The 16,918-nt window shown below is 43.7% G+C and overlaps 1 protein-coding gene across 1 annotated transcript in view; it reads right to left on the reverse strand.

Moving 5' to 3' along the window:
• LOC135555367 (voltage-dependent calcium channel gamma-2 subunit) overlaps window positions 1–16,918 on the reverse strand; it is an 89,186-nt gene that overhangs the window by 10,987 nt on the left and 61,281 nt on the right. The window contains exon 2 of the mRNA XM_064987725.1: window positions 16,623–16,706. Within this exon, the coding sequence (XP_064843797.1) occupies window positions 16,623–16,706 (84 nt within the window). The remainder of the gene's footprint in view (window positions 1–16,622; window positions 16,707–16,918) is intronic.

Genomic DNA, 16,918 nt, shown 5'->3' on the forward strand with positions numbered 1-16,918 from the left:
ACCACATACCCTCCATCCTGCCTCATTAGACAGACACACAGCAGCCCTATGCTATCCTATCCTTTATCAGCTCCACTACCACATACCCTCCATGCTGCCTCATTAGACAGACACACAGCAGCCCTATGCTATCCTATCCTTTATCAGCTCCACTACCACATACCCACCATCCTGCCTCATTAGACAGACACACAGCAGCCCTATGCTATCCTATCCTTTATCAGCTCCACTACCACATACCCTCCATGCTGCCTCATTAGACAGACACACAGCAGCCCTATGCTATCCTATCCTTTATCAGCTCCACTACCACATACCCACCATCCTGCCTCATTAGACAGACACACAGCAGACCTATGCTATCCCATCCTTTATCAGCTCCACTACCACATACCCTCCATGCTGCCTCATTAGACAGACACACAGCAGCCCTATGCTATCCTGTCCTTTATCAGCTCCACTACCACATACCCTCCATGCTGCCTCATTAGACAGACACACAGCAGCCCTATGCTATCCTATCCTTTATCAGCTCCACTACCACATACCCTCCATGCTGCCTCATTAGACAGACACACAGCAGCCCTATGCTATCCTATCCTTTATCAGCTCCACTACCACATACCCTCCATGCTGCCTCATTAGACAGACACACACATATGCCCTATCCTTTATCAGCTCCATCCTTTATCCATGCTCCATTAGACAGACACACAGCAGCCCTATGCTATCCTATCCTTTATCAGCTCCACTACCACATACCCTCCATGCTCCTCATTAGACAGCTCCACTACCACATACCCTCCACACCACAGCAGCCCTTTATCATCCACTATCCTATCCTACATCAGCTCCACTACCACATACCCCCATACCCTGCCTCATTAGACAGACACACAGCAGCCCTATGCTATCCTATCCTTTATCAGCTCCACTACCACATACCCTCCATGCTGCCTCATTAGACAGACACACAGCAGCCCTATGCTATCCTATCCTTTATCAGCTCCACTACCACATACCCTCCATGCTGCCTCATTAGACAGACATACAGCAGCCCTATGCTATCCGTTCCTTTATCAGCTCCACTACCACATACCCTCCATGCTGCCTCATTAGACAGACACACAGCAGCCCTATGCTATCCTATCCTTTATCAGCTCCACTACCACATACCCTCCATGCTGCCTCATTAGACAGACATACAGCAGCCCTATGCTATCCGTTCCTTTATCAGCTCCACTACCACAAACCCTCCATGCTGCCTCATTATGCTATCTATCCTGTCCTTTATCAGCTCCACTACCACACTACCCTCCATGCTGCCTCATTAGACAGACATACAGCAGCCCTATGCTATCCTGTCCTTTATCAGCTCCACTACCACATACCCTCCATGCTGCCTCATTAGACAGACACACAGCAGCCCTATGCTATCCTATCCTTTATCAGCTCCACTACCACATACCCTCCATGCTGCCTCATTAGACAGACACACAGCAGTCCTATGCCCTCCTGTCCTTTATCAGCTCCACTACCACATACCCTCCATGCTGCCTCATTAGACAGACACACAGCAGCCCTATGCTATCCTATCCTTTATCAGCTCCACTACCACATACCCTCCATGCTGCCTCATTAGACAGACACACAGCAGCCCTATGCTATCCTATCCTTTATCAGCTCCACTACCACATACCCTCCATGCTGCCTCATTAGACAGACACACAGCAGCCCTATGCTATCCTATCCTTTATCAGCTCCACTACCACATACCCTCCATGCTGCCTCATTAGACATCCTTTATCAGCTCATTAGACAGACACAGCACACATCAGCCCTATGCTATCCTATCCTTTATCAGCTCCACTACCACATACCCTCCATCCTGCCTCATTAGACAGACACACAGCAGCCCTATGCTATCCTATCCTTTATCAGCTCCACTACCACATACCCTCCATCCTGCCTCATTAGACAGACACACAGCAGCCCTATGCTATCCTATCCTTTATCAGCTCCACTAACACATACCCTCCATGCTGCCTCATTAGACAGACACACAGCAGCCCTATGCTATCCTGTCCTTTATCAGCTCCACTACCACATACCCTCCATGCTGCCTCATTAGACAGACACACATCAGCCCTATGCTATCCTATCCTTTATCAGCTCCACTACCACATACCCTCCATGCTGCCTCATTAGACAGACACACAGCAGCCCTATGCTATCCTATCCTTTATCAGCTCCACTACCACATACCCTCCATGCTGCCTCATTAGACAGACACACAGCAGCCCTATGCTATCCTATCCTTTATCAGCTCCACTACCACATACCCTCCATGCTGCCTCATTAGACAGACACACAGCAGCCCTATGCTATCCTTCAGCGGCAGTGGCAGTCCTGAACACTGACACACCCTGTTCTTATACACGACTTCACACAGACTATTGTACACATATGTAACACATCAGTGTCTTTACAGTATCTAACCACCTCCCCACACATGCTGATCACCTCATAATGAATTAGTCGGGGAGAGGGGGTTAAGGTGAGCCTTTGTTTCCATTCAGCATCTCTCCATCAAGGGAAATATAGTATTCATTCTAATAAAGATATCTACATATATTTCAGGATGTTGCGTATCTCTAGAAATAATTAGAATTCATGTAAACTTTACAGTAGTGAAAACAAAACTTACTCCGGGTACGGGGTACATTTAGTTGCTACAAATGTCTGTACTGAATGAAATATTACCACTACCTTTTTAAAACCATGTCTATCTTTATTTCCCAAAAACAATTCAACATGACCACAATCACTTTTTGGTCTTTTAATAATTTTAAGCATCTTTTAAGACAGGCTGAACACCTAACAGACACGTTTAACATAGGCCCTACTTCATATCCAAGCCATAATTCCTTGCATTATGCCTGGAAAGAAAACACTTCCATTTGCTCAACTTATCATTGGCTCAACTTACCCCAAGGCAAACATGACTATATTAGCCCACACAGCTACAAACAACTCACACAATAAATTGATTTGACTTGGTGAAAATCTGTTTTTTGGACCCAACTTGCTTACCACTTTTTCCATGTGTTTTTTTCCTTCACAGACTCCATGAAATGATGACCTCTTCCTAAATATTTGGTCAAATGAGACATTTTGTGTATGGTGTCTTAGAAACAATGGTGGCTCAACTTACCCCATTCTCCCCTACCAACACTACCCAACACAGCTCCAGAGTGACTCACAGTGACTCACAGCCAGGGATCACTCTATTGCATTAACGCCACATAACACATATTCACATTTAACATCATGTCCATTCACCAGTACACTACCAGTTAATGGCTTCAGCATGTAAACCAAATAGTATGTTGTATACACACAAAAAAATGCACGCATGCATGAACGCACACACACAAACACGTACATACACCAATGAATATGCAGAGTTCTCTTGACAAAGGCATATCTTTGAACCTTCTTCTCTTCTCTCTTCTCTCTCTTGACAGCATTGTGAGAGGAAATTAGCATTGGCTCTTAATCAGCCTCCCCCAGCACTGAATGTGCTGATGTGCAGGACAGGGTCATGCTAATCAGGTGCCTCAGCTCCCAGGCACATTGATTTAAAACTACAAACACTTATTAATCCAGCCTCGCCCTCCTCCTCCTCAATACTCAGCCTCAACCAAGAAGCCTCCTGCAGGAGGTGAGGGGGGGATGGCTCATATTAATGCCTGAAATGGAATGGTATCAAACACATGGAAACAGCGTGTTTGCTGTGTTTAATACCATTCCATTTACGCCGTTCCAGCCATTACTATCCTCCTGTCCTTCCAAATGACCATGCCACCAGCCGCCTGTGACACAAATATGCACACAAAGTTATCATGTGACCTGTACGCTCTCGTTGGCTGGCCCTCGCTTCATACTCGTCGCCAAACCCACTGGCTCCAGGTCATCTACCTGCTAGGTAAAGTCCCGCCTTATCTCTGCTCGCTGGTCACCATGGCAGCACCCACGTAGCACGCGCTCCAGCAGGCAGGTATATCTCTCTGGTCACCCCCAAAACCAATTCTTACTTTGGCCGCCTCTCCTTCCAGTTCTCTGCTGCCATTGACTGGAATGAACTACAAAAATCTCTGAAACTGGAAACACTTATCTCTCTCACTAGCTATAAGCAACAGCTGTCAGAGCAGCTCACAGATCACTGCACCTGTACATAGCCCATCTATAAATAGCCCAAACAACTACTGCTTCCCCTACTGTATTTATTTATTTATTTTGCTCCTTTGCACCCCATTATTTCTACTTTGCAAACGCATCTACTGTCAAATCTACCATTCCAGTGTTTTAATTGCTATATTTTACTTGCTATATTGTATTTACTTCGCCACCATGGCCTATTTATTGCCTTTACCTCCCTTATCGCACCTCATTTGCTCACATTGTATATAGACTTATTTTTCTACTGTGTTATTGACTGTATGTTTGTTTTACTCCATGTGTAACTCTGTGTTGTTGTATGTGTCGAACTGCTTTGCTTTATCTTGGCCAGGTCGCAATTGTAAATGAGAACTTGTTCTCAACTTGCCTACCTGGTTACATAAAGGTGAAATAAAATAAATAACATAGAATAAAAAGCCTTCAGAGTTGCACACAACCACTATACACGTACATTCTCTATATGCACACAGCCAAAGTTTATTTTTCTCCATTTTTGTCTTACACAGAAAAGTACTGTACGACATAGGCCTAAAGTGGGCTGCATGCTCTCTGACACTGCAGTCCCCCACTGAATATCGCTCTGTCATACTAACATAACATATCACACAGCAAAATCCCTATCCACACACACCCCTCACACACTCACCCACACACAGACTGGTCACTGGAGCACGGTGGAAAAGAATCTGGGCCACCCGACACATTGAAGTTCCTTCACATGACAGGACTGCTCAGACAATTAAAGACCACATTTCAATTACTGTAATTACCCTCCACTCCACTGCTGATGTCCCCATAGATCAGGCCTGCTCGTCTGCCTGCCTGCCTGCCTGCCTGACAGCACTGTGCCATAGCTAGCTGCTCTGGGTTAGCTTAGCACCAACAGCCCAGAATCACTTCTCGCTCTGTTAGCTTAGCATTGACACAGTAGCCTACATAATCACTGCTGTCTGTGTTAGCTTATCTTAGCCTTAGCGTTTACACAAATAGCATAGTAGCCCATAGACTAACACAGGGTAGAGGAGGCCCTATTTATTTGAACAAACTGAACAGAACCCTGCTTAGACTGTTAGCTAGCTTAGCAGCCAGAAAAGCATGATTAGTAGCCCAGAGCACAGGGCAGAGGAAGCTCTATTTAAAATTAGCCTGGTACAACAGCATGATAGCACAGAGAGATGCTCCAATACATACGGATAAGACTGGTAATACTGTGGTTTATGTCACGATACGCCACTGTTAGCATAGTACCACAGCACGGACTAACATGGGACAGTACAGAGAAACCCTGCATTCAATGTGGATATGTCAATGTGTGTGTGAAGGAAGGCTAACAAGTGTCCATATGCAGTCACAAATAACGGTTGTGTAATCTCTGTGTTACTGTTATTGTCTTTTTGTTTACGAGATACTGTACATTCTCTCACCTCTGAGTTTATAAGCGGAGGCTTCCATATTTCCAGCCTTAATGAGATGTGTAGTCCACTAAAATGATTGCCTTTTCCTTTATGGGCCTGTATGTGTTTGCGTATCTATCGATGGACTCCATATTTGTTGCCTAGGCCACCACTGTTACACAGCTACACTGTGACATCTCTCTCCAGCTACCTAACACCACACAGTAAATCCAAGTGGACAGTCATAGTAATAATAGTCTGTAATAGAATCCCTTTAAGGCTGTCACTCATGATTAACACATTATCCTGATGACTATCCTCTACTGAGGCAGTGGAGGTCATGTGGTTAGACCCTCCCTCTGGTTCAATGGCTGTGACCATGGTCCTGGCCTCAGGTGGAACCGGTGTGACCCACCAGGGCTCAGGGCCGAGCGACCGGCTGTCCATCCCCCTCTGGAGCTGGTCTGGAACTCCCATGCTGGGCCACAACCAATGATCTCCCCAATGTCGCCTACACCCCCCATCGCCCCATCGTCCCCACTGTCCCACACATGCAAGCCCCCTATGTGTGTCCTACCCCAGACCCATTGATTTTATTGGGACAGATTAGGCCAGAATCCGGCCCCCTCTCTGTATTAACTATGTAGCTCATCACACCATGCTCTGACCCCTAGTGAACCCTGGCTAGGATCCACAAACATGAGACATCTTTACCACATTCTGCCATCGTTGTCACTACTGGCAGAACATCCACTATAGCTACAACAAGACTACCATTTTCTACTCAATCTGACTCTCTGTCTCTGTCTCTCTCGCTCTCTCTCAGTATCTCTCTCTCTCTCTCTCTCTCTCTCTCTCTCTCTATCACTCCATCTGTATCTCTCTCTTTCTGTATCTCTTTCACTCTGTAACTCTCTCTCTCTTTCTGTATCTCTCTCTGTATCCCCCTCTCTTTCCCCCCCTCTCTCTCTCTCTCTCTCTCTCTCTCTCTCTCTCTCTCTGTATCTCTCTGTATCACTCTCTCTCTTTCTGTATCTCTCTCTGTATCTCTCTCTCTCTTTCTGTATTTCTTTCTGTATCTCTAACTCTGTATCACTCTCTTTCTGTATCTCTCTCTCTGTATCTCTCTCTCTTTCTGTATCTCTCTCTTTGTATCTCTCTCTCTCTGTATCTCTCTTTCTCTCTCTGTATCTCTCTCTCTCTTTCTGTATCTCTCTCTGTATCTCTCTCTCTCTTTCTGTTTCTCTCTCTGTATCTCTATCTCTAACTCTGTATCACTCTCTGTATTTCTCTCTCTCTTTCTGTATCTCTCTCTCTGTATCTCTCTCTCTCTCTCTTTCTGTATCTCTCTCTCTAACTCTGTATCACTCTCTTTCTGTATCTCTCTCTCTCTTTCTGTATTTCTCTCTCTGTATCTCTCTCTGTATCTCTCTCTCTCTCGTTCTGTATCTCTCTCTGTATCGATCTCTCTCTCTTTCTGTATCTCTCTCTTTCTGTATCTCTCTCTCTCTTTCTGTATCTCTCTCTCTGTATCTCTCTCTCTCTTTCTGTATCTCTCTCTTTCTGTATCTCTCTCTTTCTGTATCTCTCTCTCTCTTTCTGTATATCTCTCTCTGTATCTCTCTCTTTCTGTATCTCTCTCTCTGTATCTCTCTCTTTCTGTATCTCTCTCTCTCTCTTTCTGTGTCTCTCTCTGTATCTCTCTCTCTGTATCGATCTCTCTGTCTTTCTGTATCTCTCTCTCTCTGTATTGCTCTCTTTCTGTATCTCTCTCTCTTTATCTCTCTCTGTGTGTAAGTGTTGTTATCACAGTAATGTTTTTAGGTGTTCTAATTCCTCCTGCATCAACCGTTTCTTGCATAACTGGGTGTTTTCTTTTACTCCTCTCTTCTCTCTCTCTTTCTCTCTGCTGCTTAGCGCCCAGTACAGTAGTGGATGATGGGAGCTCGGACCAGGCATGAGCTAAAAACCCACTGGCGCTTTAGTATGCCTCAGCTGGGTTATATAACCGTGTGTGGATGTGTGAATCGCCTGGCTACGGGGAGAGCCGAGGATTCACAGTCACTACAGTGTATGTGTTTGGGGATGTCTGTGTGTGCTATGTGTGTGTCTGTGTCTGTGTGTCTATGTCTGTGTCTGTCTGTGTGTGTTCAAGTATGGGGGAGGGGTGGTGCACGTACGTATTCAAGAACATTCTGTGCCTTTCTTCTGTATATGTCAGATTTGCTCACTTCCAATACTGGTGTAGGCTGGTGTACTGTGAGCTAGTAGGTGCTGAATCACAGGATTACATACATCATAGACGAGTCCCCTCAGTCTGAGTGTGAACTCCCTCTGATTTCATTTCCTGTGGGTTTTTACCTGAGGTAATAACCCTTCCCCTCTCATTCTACCCTGTAAGTGGCTGGCATACTCTCTCTCTCTCTTTGGTCTCTCTCTAGACGCTCTGTGCAACACCTCATTATGGAAATACCAGCTGTGTGTCCTCCACTAAAGTCAAATGGGCTAAGTATATAAACAAATTCCCTTCACAGACCACACCAGCCTGGCTACGATGAAACAGACAGCGGAGATAGTAAAGCTACAGTATGACATCCACCTCTCTCTGAACCTGTCCCAATGTGGCCTACTGTACCCTCATGACCTCACCCTGCCCGACCTTCACATAAGAGAACACACAAATGTAACGCAAACATAAAAACGCAGACACACAGACACACTGAGTGGCCTGAATGGGGGCTCACTTTGTCACTAAAGTACAGAGGTACAACTCCAGACTAAAAAGACATGCCAGTCACAGACGGGTGTTCGGGGAGAGAGAGGGAGAAAGAGAGAGAGAGTGATAGAGGCCTGACCTATATAGGAAGGAGGCTGAAATATTTATGGATGTGAGTGTCCTAATTGGCAAGCAACTGGGAGCACTGCGGCCCTCTCGTCCAATCACAGAGCAGGAAGCGGTTAAAGCACACAAACACGCACGCACACAGCCATGCACGCAAGCACGCACGCGCATGCACACACACACACACACACACACACACACACACACACACACACGCGCGCGCGCTTGTGTACATGGTCTGAGGTCCGCAGTGTCACCTCGCCCCTGCGCCCCTGTCAAGGCCAGTGACTTCGGGCACCATTGCCAGAGCTGTTATCATAACCGTCCTCTCTGGCACATATGGACGAGCACAGTCGCTCAGAGCGTTAAGTCAAACACAGCCTAATTGGTTAGGCTTCATCTCCAGGACTGGCAGTAACACACACTGCTCCGTTCTCCTCTTCTGTCAGAGTGGGCTTCAATTACTGTCTGTTCTGATGTAGACCAGGTGATGAACACAACCTGAATCCAGTTCAGCTGAGCATCACTGGGTGGGGGAAGGGAGGGGTCAAATGTCTGGAGCATTGTTAAACAGGCGTGGGGCCGAGGCACTGCTCGTAACATGGAAATGTGTGTTAATCAATTCCTTTTCCTATATTTTGAGAGAACTGTTCAGGGGAAAAAGGAGGGGACCTTGCAGCACTTTTTGAATGTACTAGGTCAATATGCAGAGGTAGTGTTAGTTTAACTCATTTGTTTGAAACTCTCAATACTGTACACTTCAAAGTCACAGTCACAGGAATCTTGTGAGATGCAGGTGTCACGCCTTGGTCTTAGTATTTTGTGTTTTAGTTGGTTAGTTAGTCAGACCAGGGTGTGACATGGGGTTATTATGTATTGTATTTCCGTATTGGGGTTTGTAGTGTTTGGGATTGTAGTTGATTAGGGGTGTGTGTGTGTTAAATAGGTTGGCTGCCTGAGGCGGTTCTCAATCAGAGTCAGGTGATTCTCGTTGTCGCTGATTGGGAACCGTATTTAGGTAGCCTGGTTTTCGCCTTGTATTTCGTGGGTGATTGTTCCTGTCTCTGTGTAGTGTGCACCAGTCAGGCTGTAATAGGTTTCACGTTCTGTTTGTTGTTTTGTATTTATTAGTTATTCGTGTATAGTTCGTTCGTTTGTCTTTCTAAATAAACATGAGTAACCTACACGCTGCATTTCGGTCTGACTCTCTTTCAACAAAAGAAGAACGCCGTTACAGCAGGAGACATGTTTTGATCCCAGTTAGTCCCAAGAGAAACATTAAATAGGGATCCTATCCTTAGAAGTATAGGACTATTCAGGGCTATTCAACTACAGTATGTTGTTATTGGGGCCAAATTGCAGTTCTTGTGACAATCCCTTTTAACAAGGCTTGCAATCATAGAGGGAAACAGAAGGCATGACCATGTTCCAGTCTTTCAGGAATGGGGTCATAAGAGCTCAGCCAAAACGGTTCAAATGCTAGAGCCAAATTCATAGGAAAAAATGTATTCAACATGCCACATTGACTTCAGAAACCACCAGAAGCTTCTGTTACAGTTTTTTTTCAATTGTTTAAACACAATTTTGAAAACAGGGCTCAGTTTGTCAAAACACTACACACAATTAGCACAACCCTACACCAAAGTAGCACAACACTTCAGATCATTTGCAAAATGGAACACTTGTCAAAACTATACACGACTTCATACAAATAATATTTTGTTACCATACGAAACACACATTTCTTATGACTTCAATCTTTTTGAACCAGTTACACATTGCTGTTGCTAACCTAAAACACTTTTAGAAAGTCTAATTGTCAGTGATTAGAGTACTGTAAACGAAGTACACAGAAAGTGGAACTATACAAACACTACACAAGACCAATGCTTTCCATACACCCAAATCAGTTAACATGGAGAATCACAACAAAACATGTTCCAGTATTCATGCTACTACAGTAGTGTGTATAACACTGTTAGATCAGCAAACAGACAAACGTAAAATACTGTATCCAGTACAGGTTACAATTACAGTAAATAACAACATAAAAAAAAACTAAAAAAAAACAGACAATATTGTACAGAAAATACTACAGTAAACATACTATACATAATCTCTTCGCCTAGCTGGATCTGGCCAGAGAATTTCAACATCACAAGCAATATCGTCATTAGCAAGACAACGCGGGAAGAACCATCTTGAATGTCAAATCCAACAGCTGAGGCGTTGACTTGGTCACAGGCGTCCTCCATGGCCTGAATGAGGGGTACCTGAAGCTGGAGATCGTAAACCTTCCACCGCCATGCAGAGAAACTCTTCAATAGGGTTTAGAAACGGAGAGTATGGTGGAAGGTATAGTAATGTCAACTGTGGATGGTGTTGAAACCAGTTCTGGACCAAAGCAGAGTGGTGGAATGACACATTGTCCCAGATGACCGTGTACTGCATCTGGTGCATTTCATTACCTGCTGTGACGATGTGGTGCAATCGGTCCAAAAATGCGAGAATGTGAGGTGTGTTGTAAGGGCCCATTTTGGCATGACGGAGAACAACCCCATGCTGTGAAATGGCAGCGCAAAGGGTGATGTTACGTTGCCCTGGGACATTGATTATAGCCCTGTGGCCAATGATATTTCTGCCTCTCCTTCTTGCTTTTGTGGGGTTGAACCCTGCCTCATCAATATACCGTGCCTTGCGAAAGTATTCGGCCCCCTTGAACTTTGCGACCTTTTGCCACATTTCAGGCTTCAAACATAAAGATATAAAACTGTATTTTTTGTGAAGAATCAACAACAAGTGGGACACAATCATGAAGTGGAACAACATTTATTGGTTATTTCAAAAAATTTTAACAAATCAAAAACTGAAAAATTGGGCTTGCAAAATTATTCAGCCCCCTTAAGTTAATACTTTGTAGCTCCACCTTTTGCTGCGATTATAGCTGTAAGTCGCTTGGGGTATGTCTCTATCAGTTTTGCACATCGAGAGACTGAAATCTTTTCCCATTCCTCCTTGCAAAAAAGCTCGAGCTCAGTGAGGTTGGATGGAGAGCATTTGTGAACAGCAGTTTTCAGTTCTTTCCACAGATTCTCGATTGGATTCAGGTCTGGACTTTGACTTGGCCATTCTAACACCTGGATATGTTTATTTTTGAACCATTCCATTGTAGATTTTGCTTTATGTTTTGGATCATTGTCTTGTTGGAAGACAAATCTCCAACCCAGTCTCAGGTATTTTGCAGACTCCATCAGGTTTTCTTCCAGAATGGTCCTGTATTTGGCTCCATCCATCTTCCCATCAATTTTAACCATCTTCCCTGTCCCTGCTGAAGAAAAGCAGGCCCAAACCATGATGCTGCCAACACCATGTTTGACAGTGGGGATGGTGTGTTCATTGTGATGAGCTGTGTTGCTTTTACGCCAAACATAACGTTTTGCATTGTTGCCAAAAAGTTCAATTTTGGTTTCATCTGACCAGAGCACCTTCTTCCACATGTTTGGTGTGGCTTGTGGCAAACTTTAAACGACACTTTTTATGGATATCTTTAAGAAATGGCTTTCTTCTTGCCACTCTTCCATAAAGGCCAGTTTGTGCAATATACGACTGATTGTTGTCCTATGGACAGAGTCTCCCACCTCAGCTGTAGATCTCTGCAGTTCATCCAGAGTGATCATGGGCCTCTTGGCTGCATCTCTGATCAGTCTTCTCCTTGTATGAGCTGAAAGTTTAGAGGGACGGCCAGGTCTTGGTAGATTTGCAGTGGTCTGATACTCCTTCCATTTCAATATTATCGCTTGCACAGTGCTCATTGGGATGTTTAAAGCTTGGGAAATCTTTTTGTATCCAAATCCGGCTTTAAACTTCTTCACAACAGTATCTCGGACCTGCCTGGTGTGTTCCTTGTTGTTCATGATGCTCTCTGCGCTTTTAACGGACCTCTGAGACTATCACAGTGCAGGTGCATTTATACGGAGACTTGATTACACACAGGTGGATTGTATTTATCATCATTAGTCATTTAGGTCAACATTGGATCATTCAGAGATCCTCACTGAACTTCTGGAGAGAGTTTGGTGCACTGAAGGTAACGGGGCTGAATAATTTTGCACGCCCAATTTTTCAGTTTTTGATTTGTTAAAAAGTTTGAAATATCCAATAAATGTCGTTCCACTTCAAGATTGTGTCCCACTTGTTGTTGATTCTTCACATTTTTTTTGTGTGTTTTATATCTTTATGTTTGAAGCCTGAAATGTGGCAAAAGGTCGCAAAGTTCAAGGGGGCCGAATACTTTCGCAAGGCACTGTATATGAATTCATGCAGGATTTTCTCAGCATCCATCTGCAAAACTCCCTGAAATACAGTGAAAGACTAGATTGTGTAGTTCAGGGTAGGTCTAGTATACAGTCAATGTAAAGAAGTCATGTGTGCAGTATGCAACACCACAGTGCTAAAGTGAACAATACAAACCTCCACATACTCCTGCCGCAGCCGTTTGACCCACTCTGAATTCCGCTCAAAAGGCACTCGATAAAGTTGTTTCATTTGAACCTGATGTCTGTTCAGGATGTGTGCCAGTGCTGACAGAGACCTGATGGACATTATAGAAAATGGCACGGTCACCGATAATGTTGGCTTGTAGTTCTGAGCCTGATATGGTTTTGGCCAATAATGCTGTTTATTATCTCTCTCTCTCTCTCTCTTGTTCTTGTGTGAATATGGGCCCCCTTCCTCCTTGTCGTTCCCGACCCTCAATCCTATGTAGAGAATAATACATGTAACTTACTGTACAATGTCACAGGAAGGGGTATCACAAGTGCTGATATGGTGCAGACAATAAGCTGCTGATTACTGTAACTGTACACAGATCTTCTTCTACCTGTTTTCCTGTCGAAAAGTCCTTATGACAGATGCCACTGTATATCTTCTAAGATTTGGCTGAACTCTCAGTCCAGCCTCCCTCAGCGTCAATCCGTGGTTCACAACATGGTCCACTTGTGTTGCACGAATGTCATTTGATAAGTTTGGTCCTCTTCTTCTTTGTGCACGTTCTCCTCCTGCTTCAGGTCTTCCTCGACCTCTGGCTCGGCCTCTGCCTCTGCCTCTACCTCCTTCTCTGTGTACTTCTCCTCTCACCCTCACTCTTCTTCTGACTCCTTCCATTTTGGTTGAAGGCAGGTGAACCTACCTGCTGCATTGTTATAGTGCTTAAACCTGATTGGTGTGTCTACAATTTAGCAAGCATGTGTTTGTGCACCTGATGGCTGTGTTTAACAGATTGGCTTATAGGTGTGGTAATTTGACAGTCAGTGCTTTGGAATTGCAAGGAAGTGACACCATGATATACAGTGGGGCAAAAAAATATTTAGTCAGCCACAAATTGTGCAAGTTCTCCCACTTAAAAAGATGAGAGAGGCCTGTAATTTTTATTATAGGTACACTTCAACTATGACAAACAAAACGAGAAAAAAAATCCAGAAAATCACATTGTAGGATTTTTAATGAATTTATAATTCATTAATTTATAATTTATAATTATGGTGGAAAATAAGTATTTGGTCAATAACAAAGGTTCATCTCAATACTTTGTTATATACCCTTTGTTGGCAATGACAGAGGTCAAACGTTTTCTGTAAGTCTTCACAAGGTTTTCACACACTGTTGCTGGTATTTTGGCCCATTCCTCCATGCAGATCTCCTCTAGAGCAGTGATGTTTTGGGGCTGTTGCTGGGCAACACGGACTTTCAACTCCCTCCAAAGATTTTCTATGGGGTTGAGATCTGGAGACTGGCTAGGCCACTCCAGGACCTTGAAATGCTTCTTACGAAGCCACTCCTTCGTTGCCCGGGCGGTGTGTTTGGGATCATTGTCATGCTGAAAGACCCAGCCACGTTTCATCTTCAATGCCCTTGCTGATGGAAGGAGGTTTTCACTCAAAATCTCACGATACATGGCCCCATTCATTCTTTCCTTTACACGGATCAGTCGTCCTGGTCCCTTTGCAGAAAAACAGCCCCAAAGCATGATGTTTCCACCTCCATGCTTCACAGTAGGTATGGTGTTCTTTGGATGCAACTCAGCATTCTTTGTCCTCCAAACACAACGAGTTGAGTTTTTACCAAAAAGTTATATTTTGGTTTCATCTGACCATATGACATTCTCCCAATCTTCTTCTGGATCATCCAAATGCTCTCTAGAAAACTTCAGACAGACCTGGACATGTACTGACTTAAGCAGGGGGACACGTCTGGCACTGCAGGATTTGAGTCGCTGGAGACGTAGTGTGTTACTGATGGTAGGCTTTGTTACTTTGGTCCCAGCTCTCTGCAGGTCATTCACTAGGTCCCCCCGTGTGGTTCTGGGATTTTTGCTCACCGTTCTTGTGATCAGTTTGACCCCACGGGGTGAGATCTTGCGTGGAGCCCTAGATCGAGGGAGATTATCAGTGGTCTTGTATGTCTTCCATTTCCTAATAATTGCTCCCACAGTTGATTTATTCAAACCAAGCTGCTTACCTATTGCAGATTCGGTCTTCCCAGCCTGGTGCAGGTCTACAATTTTGTTTCTGGTGTCGTTTGACAGCTATTTGATCTTGGCCATAGTGGAGCTTGGAGTGTGACTGTTTGAGGTTGTGGACAGGTGTCTTTTATACTGATAACAAGTTCAAACAGGTGCCATTAATACAGGTAACGAGTGGAGGACAGAGGAGCCTCTTAAAGAAGGTCTGTGAGAGCCAGAAATATTGCTTGTTTGTAGGTGACCAAATACTTATTTTCCACCATAACTTGCAAATAAATTCATTCAAAATCCTACAATGTGATTTTCTGGATGTTTTTTCCTCATTTTGTCTGTCATAGTTGAAGTGTACCTATGATGAAAATTACAGACCTCTCTCATATTTTTTAAGTCGGGGAACTTGCACAATTGGTGGCTGACTAAATACTTTTTTGCCCCACTGTACTTCTGTGTCTGATGTATACAAGTGTGTTTAGTGTTTTGCAAATCACTGTGTGTAATGTTTTGCAAATAGTGTGAAGCTGACAATGTGCTTACAGTTGTGCAAATCTAGCCTTGTGTTTTGCTCCTTGGGTGTAAGGTTTTGCTAATTGTGGGAAAAGTTACATTTTAGTGTGTAAGCAATCGTAAAAAACTGTAATCACAGTGAGCGCTTCAATCTATCTGTTCTCCTCTACTTTTCCTGGCTGGTAAAGGATCAGGATGTTGTCTCTGGTTTTGAATCTGAATTTAGAGACCTGAACTTAAAAACTTAATCTAAACGCATCTGAGAAGTTTCATATATAAAACTTTTGTAAACTTGAAATGATAGTTTGGTAACTTGATACACAGACAATGAATGCAATATCTATCATATTGAAACTGAAGATATAAATATTGAATTTGAATATTCAATTACATGTAAATTTAATTTTAGAACTGAATTCAATATTCACTCAATTCGGTTTCAAATCATGAAATACAAGTTTGTGCATTACAAATTCAAAAATATTACATTCAAATTCAATATCCAAATACAAATTCTAAATTATGGAATTCAAACACAATTTCTGTTGGCATAGAAATCATGTAATTTTAGGATTATTACCGCAGCTTGTTTGACACTCAAATCAATGTGGTGAGTTTACAGGGTACACAGTGGACTGTAATACTGCACGTTACGTTACACATGGCAGGCAGTAAAAACAGCCAGGAGAGGAGGAGTTCAGACCAGACAGACAGGCACTCACTAAAAGCTGGATACAGTTTAGAGATATATACAATAACACACAGGCCCACCAGAACTACTGTCACTGTATTGACTGTCAGGGGCTGGGTGGGGAAAGTGGACTCAGGTATTAAATATGAACAAGTTGTCAGTGGAAGTAAGAGGAGGCGTTGCTGGCTGATTTCTGTCCCACCTTGTCACCTGATTGGTTACCTCATATTACCTCATATTAAATACGACCCTCTCTTAACAAGATTAGAAGTACACAGTTGTACATTTTTGTAGTATTTGTGTAGTATTTACATTATTCACTACAATACAGTATCAAATGTTCAGATGGGATGCCCAGACCACACTATCCCTTGAGGCTCACTGTTTCCTCTGTACTGTAAAAGTGAAAGCCAAAGAGAGGAGACTCACGTAAGAAGTACTCAGAGGGGTCCGCTTCATAGTCCGTGTCCTCAGGAAAGTGATCTATCTGTTTACACATCCCTTTAAAGTTCCCTGGAGGAGAAACAAGAGAGAAAACACACAGGGTCAGAAAAGCAGTCACAGAGGAAAAATAATAATAGAATCAAGAGAAACGCCATGGCAACACAAAGAGTGACCTGAGTCAGTTCAAACCCATGTAGTTATGAGTGTACAGGTAACTGCCAAAATAAAGGAAACACCAACATAACATAACAACACAAAGAAAGGGCTTGTGAGATCCACAG

Source organism: Oncorhynchus masou, chromosome 15, assembly GCF_036934945.1.
Source record: "Oncorhynchus masou masou isolate Uvic2021 chromosome 15, UVic_Omas_1.1, whole genome shotgun sequence".
Classification (NCBI taxonomy): domain Eukaryota; kingdom Metazoa; phylum Chordata; class Actinopteri; order Salmoniformes; family Salmonidae; genus Oncorhynchus; species Oncorhynchus masou.